This window comes from Ciconia boyciana, chromosome 6, assembly GCF_034638445.1.
Source record: "Ciconia boyciana chromosome 6, ASM3463844v1, whole genome shotgun sequence".
Taxonomy (NCBI): domain Eukaryota; kingdom Metazoa; phylum Chordata; class Aves; order Ciconiiformes; family Ciconiidae; genus Ciconia; species Ciconia boyciana.
The window spans coordinates 5852310-5866023 of record NC_132939.1 but is presented as its reverse complement, the minus strand read 5'-3'; the positions used below and the strand labels follow the sequence as shown (position 1 = coordinate 5866023).

The window sequence follows — 13714 nt, the reverse complement described above, 5'->3', positions numbered from 1 at the left end:
TTTTAATAGATTTACACTGAGAACTATGAAGGCATAGGTTTCACATCACTCTTCATGAAAACCTAAAGAAGTTTTCAATGGCTTCGATGGAAAATTCATTCAGGACTGTAACTGAAGAGTTTTCAGCTCCAAAAAGCCACAATCATCATTTCTTGGAAGACCTATCTACGGAATAGGAAAGTTTGATTATTTTGTTAGTTTTCTAGGGAATCATGGGGGGTGTGTATGAAAGCATTTCACACTGCTACAATAAATTAAATCAAAATATTATAAGGTGGTTTATTCTGACCGTGAACAGGAACCTATGGAAAATGTAGCCCATGTTCTTTTCTTGGACATACAACCTCTGCACTTGACAATTTTACAGTAATACTGATCATATTATAGATGACATTATTTTCATTGGGTAAAGTATCTGTATTGAACAAATACTTTATTTATTTTTCCTAGGCTTAGATGAGAGTCCTCTGTTAGGTAAGGGTGGAAACTAGAGGAGTGAAAACATGAGTTTTCCTTGCAAAGTTTTCCCAACCTAGTTTAAAGATGAGATGAAAATTCTGTCATTAAAAAAAATGAAATTTATTTGGATTCAAGTTGGTGAGCTGGTTATTGCCATTCCTTTTCCGTACAGAAAACATATAAAATATATTGAACAAAGACTTATTTTATCAAATATATATTAAAAATAAACTGGGTCTTGACTATCCTTTGGTGTTCTTTCTTGAACAGTGCTTGTTTGGGAGAGTCCCAGAGCAGCAGCAGCTCTGAGCAGCTGAACATGTATCACGCAAAGTGACTTTTTAAACTGTTCTGTCAGCTTAAGATTTCTAGAATTTGTTATCTTTTGCTCTGATTCTACCTACTATCATTCATCTTTGACACACCTTCTCCTGCAAAAGGCCAACAACACAACCTAGAACTGATTATGTTATATTTTTATACAACCCAAAGAATTTCTTGTCTGAGAGGAACTGCAAGGCTGAATGCTGGATTAAATGCTTAATTTTTTGAGTAAAACATAATGTCTAGGGAGAAACAGGACAGGAGGTAGCTGGAATGCTTGTAGGCATGCAGCAGTTTTTCAGAATCCTTCCTTCTGCAACTGTTGCTAGCAAAGACAATTTGTGATCATCCTTTTTAAGTGGGTTTTTTTCTTTGAGTTGTGCAGTGACTGAATATGTAGAAATTTCAGGGGTTTAGCTGCCAGTTAACACTTCCCTTCTTACAAAGTGTATCTCTACCCCTATCAGGTGTGATGAGAGCCTTCTAAGACTTTGATAAAGAACATGAACATTTTGATAACCTTAATTTGCTATGGTTTGATGTGACAGCTTTGAAGATAAATAAATCCCAAAATATTCACAAAGTCTTTTAGCAAAACAGACCATACAAAGACTGGATCAAGCACCAGAGTGAAAAGCCATGCAGAGACTAAGTCAATGTGTATCAGTAACACAGTCCCATTAGCCTGTTGCCTTCTCCAAGCCCCACTAATGCCACTGACTCATACAGGTCAAACCAAGACCCTAAATAGTTTTCAGGCTGCGCCTTCCATTGCCTGTTCACAGACCTTTTTTTGATATGTCAGTGTGTATTTTATGAAGAACTTGGGCACTGTTGGATGACAGCATCATTGCAATTGATGCTGAATGTAAAAGACTCCTGGGTCATTAAATTCTGATCATTGCTCTTACCAGCAAGTGCATTACACCACCCTTTCATAAGCAGATCAGGTTCCATCTCAGAAGTAATTAGCATTTGCCCTACTTATTTTGGAGGCCTTTCCAGCTTGTTACTTCCTACATCCAGTAGATATCTTGTACCCATGCCGCTTTATTTTAGCGGTTTTAATCTCTGCAGTTTACCCCAATAGCAATCCTATCTTCTTTCTTTTGCATCGCTAAGCAAGCCAGGCCCTCTTCACCTCGTCTTCTTTACTCTTCATTCATTTGATCACCCTACCAACCCTCTCTCTCTCCTGTTTGAATTCATCTGGGGAATCTCTCAAACCTGTGGTTTCGTTTTACATATACCCATATATGTCTAGATAAAATTCTGACTCATTCCTTCTAGCTCATTAGATTAGGGTGGCTTGCTCTTTAAATATGTAATCTTCTAGATCATGTTTCAAACCAAGACCATCTCATTCAAATTACCTTGACAAGTTCGAGAGCTTAGGCTGTGATTCAACTGTCTCTGTTGATTTAGAGATATATAATACACTTATCAAAGAAATAATCTGTGTTTTTAACTTTAAAATGTTTTGTGGACCTGGTTGGGAGGATGACTGCTATGTGTTGGATTCAAAAGCTACATCTGTACTGCTTTGCGGAGTGTTTTCTGACATACAGGCCACATGTTACAGCTGATTGTATCTGGACTGCGCAGAGCAAATGCAGGTTCCTTCAGAGCAAAGTGACTGTGACATTCGTGTTTCTATGCAGCCAACCTAAACAGCATTTTGTTGCATGAAATCCGGTGTACACATTGTATTGGGATGAAGTATCAAAGCAGGTAGAGGTGATTAAGGATACCTGTTGGATAGAGTGCCTGGAATTAACTACGTCAGAAGCATACGTGGGTTTTGTTTCAGAGAGGATTAGTCTTTTTCCCTCTGAAAGGGACCCTGGTTGTGAGATATCATACATGCAGTAGGGATTCATGGAGGTTCGGGACCTGGGAGAGAACTGGGAGCACAGTTATTTGACAGTATTGACATATCTGGGTGATATAATTCCAATAAATTATAAGTTTCTTTATCAGCTTGGTCTGAAAGCATCTGGTGTCATTTTATGTAAACTGTGTAGCAAATTTTCTACAGATACTGATTTCAAAGGATTTGGATCAATGGAGGATGGAGTGCAAAAATAAGTCCAAATTTCAGACATAACCCTACTCTTGTTAGTTATATCTGAACAAGCAGGGCCAAATTCTGAAAATTTTATATTTAGTCCTGAAATAACTCGTCAAGAGTAAATGTAGTTCTCTGCATTTAGTACCTTGAGGATCACTGCCATTCTATATCCAAATACTTCCAAAAGTCCACATTTGTCAACTGAGAGTTATACAGGTGCTTCTCAGTAACAGAGAAAATAGTATTTTAGCCTATAATGTTCTTGCTTGAGGGTTGCTTGGAAGCTAAATTTTAACACCATTAGTGATGGTTTACTTGCTTCCAATTTATGTAAATATAAACAGTGCTCTTACTGACTTCTGAAAAGATTATTTTTCTTTGGTAATATAGTGTGACAATTTTTTCCATGTTTTCAGCTGTTCTCCCGTGCATCAGTGGTTACCCCCTTGATGGCGAACTGTGAGTAGCTGCTCATTTGGAATACTTACATTACCTATACTGATGTTCATTAAGTATGTACCTATCATGTCACTTGTTCATCTCCTTTGTAACCTAAATACTCCGGATAACATTCTCTTACTCTAGTTGTCTTTTCAGTCTGTAATCATGCTGATTACCCTTCTTGGGACAACTTCTATTTATGTTTATGTATTTGAAACGGACTAAGTGAAAATGAACCCAGTATGGGGAGACACTGTTTAGCTATTCTGTGACATATATCATCATTCTGACTTTTCTCTAGTATAGGCTAATTTCCTGATGACTCTGTTGACCACTCTACTGTAGACATATTCCTGTGAAATGCCCACCCTGCCAATTTATGGCTTCATAAATGATGGACAGAATGTAGTGGGTTTTTTCCGAATTGGGCCTTTAATTTGCATAAAATGGCATAGGGCTAACAAAGCTGGGATTATGCCATGAATATTAGAGTGGTCGATGAACTCAGCTGCCCAGCAAAACAGATAGAATAAGCTACCTCTGACATTAGAGAGGAACATTTATTCCCAAGTGCCAGTCTTAGGTTGACCGTGCTTTGTGAGAGAATCTCTTAAAACTGATCCTCTTTAATAAGAGTCTGTGGCCAGAAGCCATAGTATAGCAGCTTTATTTGGCTTTTTTAAAACGTGATAAAACAGGTTATTTTCATTCATATGTGTACATGGGAGGAGGGGGATGTATCTGTGTGCCCTTCATACTAAATCCTATTATAAGCCCTTCATGAAGCATTAATATGTAAAAGCCGACCTCCCGCCATCTAATCTAGTATAATAAGAGCTTGGATACATTATTAATTTTTGTCACACATCTGAGGCCCCCTTTTATCAACCAAAACCCCCATCCAAATCCCTTGTTGCATCATTAAATTGTGAAAACAGCTTCATCATTCATGACAGAAAAATGGAAGGACCCTGAGCCATATGGCAGAGGGAACAGAGGTACCAGCCACCCGTAGATGTTTCCCCAGACACCTTCTTGCAGTGACTGGTGCTTAAAAGACCCTGCAATGCAGCAGGGTGACAAAATCGTCTTGGGTTTTTTGTGCAATATTGGCTTCTTTGCCTGGAAGCAGATGAACCCAACACCAGTGCCTGGGATCGGAGCCCAGTTTAATCTGCAGGATTTTGAACTGAACATGAAAGGTGGTGTTGGCAAGTACAACTTCAGGGGTTCTCTCTTACAGCACAAGGTCAGTTTATGTCTTCAGAAGCTGAGAAGTTGGGTCTTGTCTAACCATCCACAAATCCCCTGGTCATGCTGTGAATTATACCTTGCTTGCAAATCAGAAAAACACACAATATATCTACCTGCTAAAGGAGAGTAAATAGTTTCTCTCTTTAAACCAGGAAAATGTAAAGATGTAAAGTTCTAGGAAATCTTTGGACTTGCATTTCTAAACCAATACTTTGCCTTACATTTTTTATGCTTGTTGTCATTAAGGCTGAGTTAGGGAGAAATATTCTGATTTCACTGACACACTAATGACACAGTTTCAGTGAAAATCTTTGAGATGAGATGCACTGACATACAGTTGTCTGAAATATCATTCAGTTTATTCACGCAAATAATCCTATCGGATTACGTGCTGGGAAGAAGGATTTAGCCCTTAATAACAAGAAGAACGGCACTTTAAAAACAAAGGCGAGTTTGAAGTGAAAGGTTGATTTATGTATTTTCATCAGGTTAGAATGCAACAATGATGAAGAGTTCAACATAGATGAGAGATAATTGCATTGTAGAGAAATTTAGTATAGTTATGTAGTGACGATTCTTAATATGAATAGTGCCAGGATTTGCTGTTTAACAGGTAATGAGAAATTTATGTCATTATCATAGAATTATAAGGTGACTTTAATTTTTAAAAAATTATTCTATTCTGCCATTTTTATTTCTTTGTGTAAGAGAGTTCTAATGTTTGAGTATACACAAATAAGCTAAAATGGTCACTCTGCTTTGTTTTACCAAAAAAAAGTCCGTGATTATTGCAGATCTATTTTTGAAACAGTACTTGGCACATACAGTCAAAACCTGCATTTCTGTTTTAAATATATAACTGCAAACTTGGGAATTAATTCCCTATCCTGTGTAATTTAACAATGACCCATTAATTTCAGAGAATTTTTCCCAATTTACAGTAAGTGCTTAAACTGTTCACTTAGGAAATCAGTGAGGAAATACTGCCATGGCATTTAGGTAATGCTTTTGATAGGGCAAGGGGTTTATTATAGATTTCCAGCATGTTTTTTAAATAATTTTTAAAGAGTGTATCAGCAGTTAAAATATAACTATATTTAAATTATCCTGAGATGAGGTGATAAAAACTAGTACAGTTTCACACCTTTCCATACACGTGTAACAGCACAGCAGGTACTTTATTCACAGACAGCTGCAACTTTGCAATAGCATGAATGTGGAATAGGAAATATTAATTTAAATAAAATTATTATATTTCTAGATTAAAGACAAAACAAGTGCATAGTTTTAAGGCCATCTAGCCTGACATTTGCTATGGCATTAATCCTTATGTTTCACTTGATTATCCCTTATATTTTGCTTAATTATCGCTGTACTGAAAACATTTATTTAAAATAGCTAAAATATAACTTCCAATATAAGAATTTAACACCCAAAGAAGAAGAATCTAGCATATAATTTCTCTGGTTGGACCAGTGGTGGCTAGTCATTATTGTTAATATTTATGTTTTTTCATTTATATGGCTGTCATTTACTGATTCTTATTATATCTTTCCATGGGACTAAAGCACACATTTATACCCAGCAATTTTTTCCAGTGGAGTTATATGCAGACTTTGTAATCAGATTACCTCCTAGTATTTTTTGTTATATACTAATATACTGAACACATAGTTCTTGCTATTTCTTTCACTATAGGACATTCTATACTATCACCTTTTAAGTAATTAAAGATCTCTAAATAAATCTCTAATTTTTCAACACTCATATTACTATGCAAGTACCCAAATTACCTGCAACAGTCCCAGGTCAGTGTCATTGACCTAAATACACTCACTGTTCTAAATACAGAAAAATACATATCCCAGGATTACATCGACTTCCTTATTAGAGCATCATGTTGGAAGCTCATGATGGGTTTCTAGTCCAGCATGGCTTAAGATCCCACTCATCATGACTGCTTTCCGGGGTGGTTCCCTACTCGCAGATGTTACTTCACACTTGAGTGTCGTATATATTGAACAGAACCCAGTTTACCAAACGGTATTGAATATATCATCTGATTGTCTGGTCTTTTTTGTACCCATAAGTTTATCAGCTTTTATACGTATTCCCAAAATGGCTGATGAAATGTGAAGGTCACAGTAGATCTTGTTTAAGGACTATTCAGCAGTATCATAACGGTATATAAATCTTTGAAAGGTTCATAAACACAAGCCAGTTAACCATCAGCCTCCCAGTGTGATAAATATCACTAGTCCAGTTACAGGCACTCACTTGGTTGTGCAAAACACAAAAGAAGGGGTTTCGACACACCACGTGATGACCCAGGCAAATACCCCAAGTAACCTGGGGTCCCTGTACCGCAGACAGGCAGAGATATGCATATGCTGGGAATGACACAATACACTTGAGCTCTGAAGTGCTTGTTAACTCACTCGCTTAGTTAAACAATAGAAATCTTCCTGGAGGAGCTCAAAGTCAAGAAAAACTGCACCAGTTTCCAGTTTGCTGTTTTCAAAGCATCAGAACAGCAAAATCTCTTTATAATACAGTTGTTAAGACACTACAAAATAATGTAATTATTAAATGACATTTCTGAATTTCATATCAGAATATTGCATTGTTTCAAAACATTTAAACATCTTGGCCATTGATGTTTCAATGCATTCCATTTACCTAAATTTTGAATGATATAGTTGAAGAGCCACCAAACCATCAATTTCTCTTTCTTTTAATAAGATTTCAGTCACTGAGAACGATGGTTGTTTTTTTAAATTTGTAAAGACGAGATTAATTCTGATTAGCCCTAGACAAATTTCTTTTCATGGACTAAGTAGAAATTAAGACTAGGTGGGGTTTGAAGACTTTCAGCATTTCATACCCATTCTGTTCAGACACATCGTAATCATATAGTAACAACCCCTCTGGTGGGAGCCTCTGTAATGCTGACATTAAAACCTGTAGTTTAAAAGCATTCAAATGAGATTTTATATGCTTTTAAATGGCATGAACTGCCATTATGAGTAATAGCTCAGCCGATTAAATCGTGTGGATATGTGGTATTAGGGCATCACACTTGAATTTTCCTGTTGTCTTGTATTTTTCAAGGAAAAATACTTTTAAACAATGCAAAAAGCAACTCAGTTCCTTCCTCCTGAAAACCCTGCTCACACTAGTCAAAATCCACTGTTATTTAGTGAAAAATATACCATTGAATCCCCGACACTCTCAACAACAACAAAAAAGTCTCACTCTTTATTCACTTTTTGGGGAGAAAGCTTTGCTATTACTAATCAGAAAGGGTTGTAACCAATAAACAGTTATATCATTTGGGATTTGTCTCTGGAATCTGCTTGTCTATTCTTGCCCCTACAGTCTCAAAAGCTCTGAATCATAGCTGATTTTCTCTTGATAAAGAGAGTTACATAAACATCTCTGTGGGGACCATGAATTCTACTCCCAGTGTACTGCAGCCCGGGGAGAAGGGAGCTTTTTTTAGTGTAAAGCTGTACGTATGTTCAAATAGGAGAAGTAATCTAGGTTAGTTGCAAACCTGGATGTCCATGTGACAAGATGCCTTCTCTAAACTGCTAGAGCCTGCTCGATACTGCTATCATCGTGTCATGTTTAATCGATGGCAAGGTTAATTGTTCATTGTTCTTTGAGAACTTAACCCTGAGAAAAGGTATAGCTGTAATGAACTCTACCCATGGCACTCCACATTGTGCTTCCTTTGGACCTCCAGTCTCCTGTGGTTGGTTGCATAGTGGTTTCGTACCAGCATCCTCCAGAGGTGGATCTTCCTCTGGGAGAAGAGGTCTCTAGCCTTGTAGCAAAAGAGAATCCTCTTCTATTTTCACACACTACTCAAAGGATGCAAGTTTAAAGCTCCAGTGATTGCAAATGAGGGGGCGCCTGAGGCCCAATCCATGTCTTTTGAAAAGTGATGTTGTCTTGCAATGTACTGAAGGTTTCCTATTCCTACAGAAGTCAATAAAGGTTGATAGTGTTCAGGAGCACTGACCTTTGTAACGTGCTAGCCCAACTTCTATTGACCACCTGAGAGGTAAGTGCCTGGGAGATGTGTTGTTTCTGAATGTTCTCTGCAATTTTCGAACACGGTTTTGTTTGACCTTGTTGGTAGTACAGCAGCGTAAATATACCTCTTTCAAATAAAGTATTTTTCTTAGTGTTGGGCTGAAAATGCTCTATAACACAAAATTCTTAGTGATGCAATATGAGATAAATTGAGACCCAAGCTATCAAGTGCAAATTCCTGAGAAACTCCATTTACTACTTGTAAACCTGTAAATCACTAAATCTGATCTGTCAGAAGTAATGGGGAGCTATGCATGATAAGAGCAGTAGGTCAAGGCAGAACAGAATAACTATGCAGCAGCAGCCTTGAGTTCTACAATTAGCAAAGGATGTCAGTAAAATGCTACCCATTGACAGACTCAGTTGAAGAAAATATATTAGAGAGTTCAGAGCTCAGGACTGCTAATTCTTGATTGGCAGTAAGCATTTTAAAACAGGGTCAGAATCAAAATAAAGGGTTTCAGCCCAGCTTGAAATTAATGCATTGTGTGTAGAAAGGTTTTCTTGATACCGCAGGAGGGTCATTTCTTCCATGTGTTATACCTTAGAGAAACTTTCGAATTATGTCAACCCAATCTCTATAATTGGTTGCTAGACTGAATCTTCATGTCAAGCAAACTCAGTGCCATACACTCAGCAACTCCCTGTCAATAACAAATTAAGTTCACAAAGCACACCTTAATCTTCCTCCCAGTTTCCTTCCTTTTAGCATCTTGGAGTCAGTTTTTCATTCATGCTGTCTTTTCCATGTAATCATTATCTCCTTCCCTTCCAGGGAATGAAGCTCTTGAAAATCTCCCTTCTTCTTGAGCTCAAGACTGAGTTTCTCAGAGATCGTCTTGAATCTGGTGATGCTATTCTAAAGTCTATTATTTTTTATGTAGAGCACATCTGAAGTTCGTTTTTCTGCATAAATTCAGACTTGCTCTGGATGCAAAATGCAAAGGAAACCATTGACACCACAAAGATATTCAGTGAGGTTTGTAAAAAAAAAAAAAAGTTACTTGGCTATCATCCACCACAGTGTGAAGGCACCAGTTGTGGCTGTAGCACGAGACATGTAAATCAGCAGAGACTCTTACAGTAGCTCATATTCTATTAGTGCTGTAGGCCTCTAGGCTTCCATACTCACTTGTCTGACTTTTTCTCATGCAGTTTCTTGGAAAGGATATGGACATCAAGGCTTGCAGCCTATTTTGGCTGCTGCTTTACCCTACAGTCATCCTGTTCATTTCAAGTTGAACGTGTAGATGTCAAAATCTCTTTGTAGCATTCAGGAACTAACTTGTATTTTCACCTCCTCAATACCCTGTCATTCCAACCACTGCATCTAACCACTCAGCACTCTATTCTCTGCCATTTTTATCTACAAACTAAATATAAATCACAGCTACTATCCGTATTTTACTATTTGCAATTACTGGCATGTATGTCGTAGCTAGTTTCTTAATTAAATCTGTGATTTACATAGTCATTTGCCTTGTGTTGGAGTTGTCTCAGAGGGTTCCACAATAGTAATAACTAACCACTAATTGTGAAAATTGCGGAGTTAAAATACACCCAGGTTAATAACTGGAACTAGTCTTCATTTACTGTTGCAAATGTAAATGTTTGTGAAGAGGAGGAAAATTTGATTCACATATGCCAAGTTGTGTGTTTCTGCTACTGAGTTTTCCTGGGAATGTCCCTGCTGTTGTCTTGCAAATCTTTGTAGTTGCACCACTTTAAATCTGGATTGATTCAAATTACTTTACTGATGTTGCTCGGGTGAATGAAGACAGATTTTTGATTCTCTGAGTCAAATTCTGCAGTTTTTACTCAAGCAAAACTCCAATTAATCCTGAGGAGTTACAGACTGTATAAAGATGCAAAAATGCTCAAGGAGGAAGAAAAGCAAAAGAACCCTTTAACTGGCTGTTAATTGTTATTCGAAAGAGCCTTTTACATTTCTGAACCATTATCAGAAAGATGGCACTTGTAAACAAACAGGCAATGGATACCCCAGTTTAATAAATGTTGTATTTTGTTTTATTTGCTTTAAAAGGAGCGGCATTAGGGTTATCTCAGTTACAGAGCGTCTCTCCATTAGTAAGTCCTCATTCTTTTTAATGTAGGTCTCTGCCTCAAAGGTATTATTTACCTTGGAGAGAGCATTTTTGCCGCAGCTCCCCTCTCCTCCCCCTCTTTCTCAAACACACACAAGTAAGCTTGCTCGCCAGGCAAAGCCTCTCTGCCTACCCAGGCCTACCTTTGATGTTGCACACTCCTGAGAAGAGTTAAAGGTACATATTGCTGATTTTAGTATCCATTTGCACTTCGTTTGTTATTGTTTTGAAGAGTGGCACTAGGACCTTCGCTGCTTCTGCAAACGATGAGCCTATGGCATTAAGGATGGATGTGAAAGCCTCATGTGTCTTGAATACTCAGTGGATCTAATTAACAGGTAGAATCGCACCCTGGGTGCTTGAAAAATTGCCAGACACCATAGAAACGAGTCCTTAAGTCCCCGCACCATCTGCACTTCCTTTTCATTGTGGAAGTCTCATTGAAACATGTTTTTCGCCCATTCTAAATTCATTTGTGCGTTAATGGAAAATTCCTGCTGATGATTTTCCTTTTCTTTAAAGCAAAAATCATGACATTCTTTCGTTCAGCCACGGAAAAGAAACTCTCAAGCTTTGACGAAATAACGAATATATTAATTTGCCTCTGAATACGGGTGGTTTGAATATCATTGCCACAACCTCCTTAAACGACTTTTTAAAGGAGAAAGAAACCAACACGAGCTATGCCCCGCAAAAGCAGAAGGCAGTTGGAAGGCGGGGGGTCAACGCATCGGCACCCCCGCCTTCCCGGATTTCCTGCAAGCCTTCCTTCCTTTTTGAAGGCGACTGCCTTTCAGCCAGGGGCGGGGTGCTGCGGGGGAGCCCCGGCTGCGGCGGCCCCGGCCGTGCCCCGGCCCGGGGGTCGGTGGCTGCCAGCGGGGCCGCCCCGCTCCCGCTCCCCCGCCGCGCCCCCGCCGCCGCCCCGCGCTCCCCGGCCGCCTCCCGCTCGGACTCGTCCAGGACCCGGGGGCTCTTTAGGCCGTCGTTACCTGTTAGCTGCCAGCCGGGACGAGATATACCCTCCGGGGATCTGGGTGATTATGTATCCCCAGAAAAAAGAGCCGTGGATCATGCCAACTGTTTCAGGATCCCAATTAAACTTCGCTTTCTTCCAAGGCAAGGCACCGGGAGAAAAGGAGAGAAAGAGAAGAGGAAGGCTGTAATCGTGCCAGGTTAAAGCACTCACCCGCAGTAACCTCACCCCGGGCAGTCGAGGGGGTTCTAACCCCGGCGGTGGCACTTGGCACAGGGACAAGGACGCGGGGCGCCGGGCGCCCCGAGCTGCTCGCTCCGCCTCAGCCCACCCCAGCGAACACTCCGGCTGCCCGCCAGAGAATCGGCAGCAAACCAAACCCAGCACCGCCCGTGCCTCTGCGGGACGCGAGAGGGGCAGGGTGGCTCACGAGGGACCAGAGCCCCGTGTCCCCCGAGCCGCTCGGCCGGGGCAGGGTCCGCGGGGCCGGGCCGGGGCAGCGCAGGGCCGGAGAGCCGCTGGGACCCGCCGGAGCAGCCGGCTGCTGCCCCGCCGCTCGGGGCCGTGCCTGCCGGGCTCGCAAATACAGCCCTGCGCGGGCGGGGGCCGAGGCGTCGCCGGCCCTCCCTGCCCGCACGGCCGTGGCTGCAACCTCTTCCCGTGCAAGGAGTGAGCTATAGGGGCCGGTTTGTCTCCGGACTTGGATATTTAACACTCATTCACCTCTTTCTCACTACGCTATAACTCTCTTTAAAGCGGGTCTTATCATTTACGCCTTTTATCAACGCACATTCTTTCACCCTGGTGTTTTCAAACGTTCCTCCCCGTCTCCGTTACAGCGCGGCGAATCCGCTGGCAGGCGCTTATTCGACGCCCTCCTTCCCCCATCCCCTACATTTGTTTTACGAGATAGCTGCGTTTTTCAAGGTTGTGTGCAAAAGGAAAAACCAAAAAACCAAAAAAAACCAACCTGCCCGCAAATTAGTACTGCCAAATGGAGCTGGGAACCGAAAAGGAAAAATATGAATAATGGGTAGAAATTGTTTCTCCGTCCAGAACGGCGGCGGGGCCGGGCGGTGCGAGGGGGCCGCCCGCCCGGGCCGGGCAGCATCGCGGGCTGAAGCGGGGGAAGCGCCGGGAAAGCGTCAGAGCCCGTCTCGCCTGCGCTAAGGTGCTTGACCTGGGAGTTGTACTGGGAGGACATGGGATTTACGAGGGAAGGGTTCCCACCTCTTTAATAATTTTTCCTCCTCGGTGTATGGTGCTGTTATTGACCATATCCACGATGGCCACTCCCAAGTTACATCGGATCCCGAAGGAAATGCAGAATCCCAGTCCACTCATGATGGCAATGATGTACCTCCGGGGCAGCCCGAAGCAGGTACAGTCGCACAGCGGGGCTTTCTTCTCGGGCATTTCCATGGGCTTTCCATCTTCCGTCAGCTCGATGGTGTCCCCGGGCTTCTGCCTCTTCTCTAGGACTCTGCCCGACACAAGAAGGGAAAGTCAAGCCCTGGCCGCCTGAAGGCACAGCCACTGCGGGTAGCTGAAGGCTTAAGTTCACCTCTCCCCCCGCCCCTTTGGCTCCATTTGAAGATTTATTCCTTGTTTTCCATTCACCTTCAGCTGTTCTTTAGCAATGACCTGTGGGAGTCACGATTAGTCATCCCCAACTCCCCCCGCCACCCCGCCGCAGAAGCCCAGGGAGGAGCTCTAGCTGAGAATTGCTCATCTATCATTAAAGACTTCTGCTTAAATATGTAGGACGCATTAAGAAGACATCATCTGTAACCACTGCAGAGGCGCCATGTTGGGTAGCCCAAGAGGCATAGGATGGAAACCGACACAGGCTGTTGGAGAAGGTTTCATTCCCTCCTTGCTGGATCAGAAACACCAAGGGGGATGATCTTGGCGTGAATCTCGCTTCAGGTCTGGGAACAAAAGAAATATTAACAGAAGGGGAGGGGGGGCGATGTTGCTACTTAT

The 13714-nt window shown here is 41.4% G+C and overlaps 1 protein-coding gene across 2 annotated transcripts in view; it reads right to left on the bottom strand.

The window, feature by feature from the left end:
- The window catches only part of SLC17A6 (solute carrier family 17 member 6), a 32298-nt gene that overhangs the window by 16088 nt on the left and 2496 nt on the right, over positions 1–13714 (bottom strand). For both annotated transcript variants that reach the window (XM_072864818.1, XM_072864820.1), the window contains 2 exons: positions 12959–13211; positions 11745–11863 (listed from right to left, as the gene is read on the bottom strand). In XM_072864818.1, coding sequence (XP_072720919.1) covers positions 11745–11863; positions 12959–13211 — 372 coding nt within the window. The remainder of the gene's footprint in view (positions 1–11744; positions 11864–12958; positions 13212–13714) is intronic.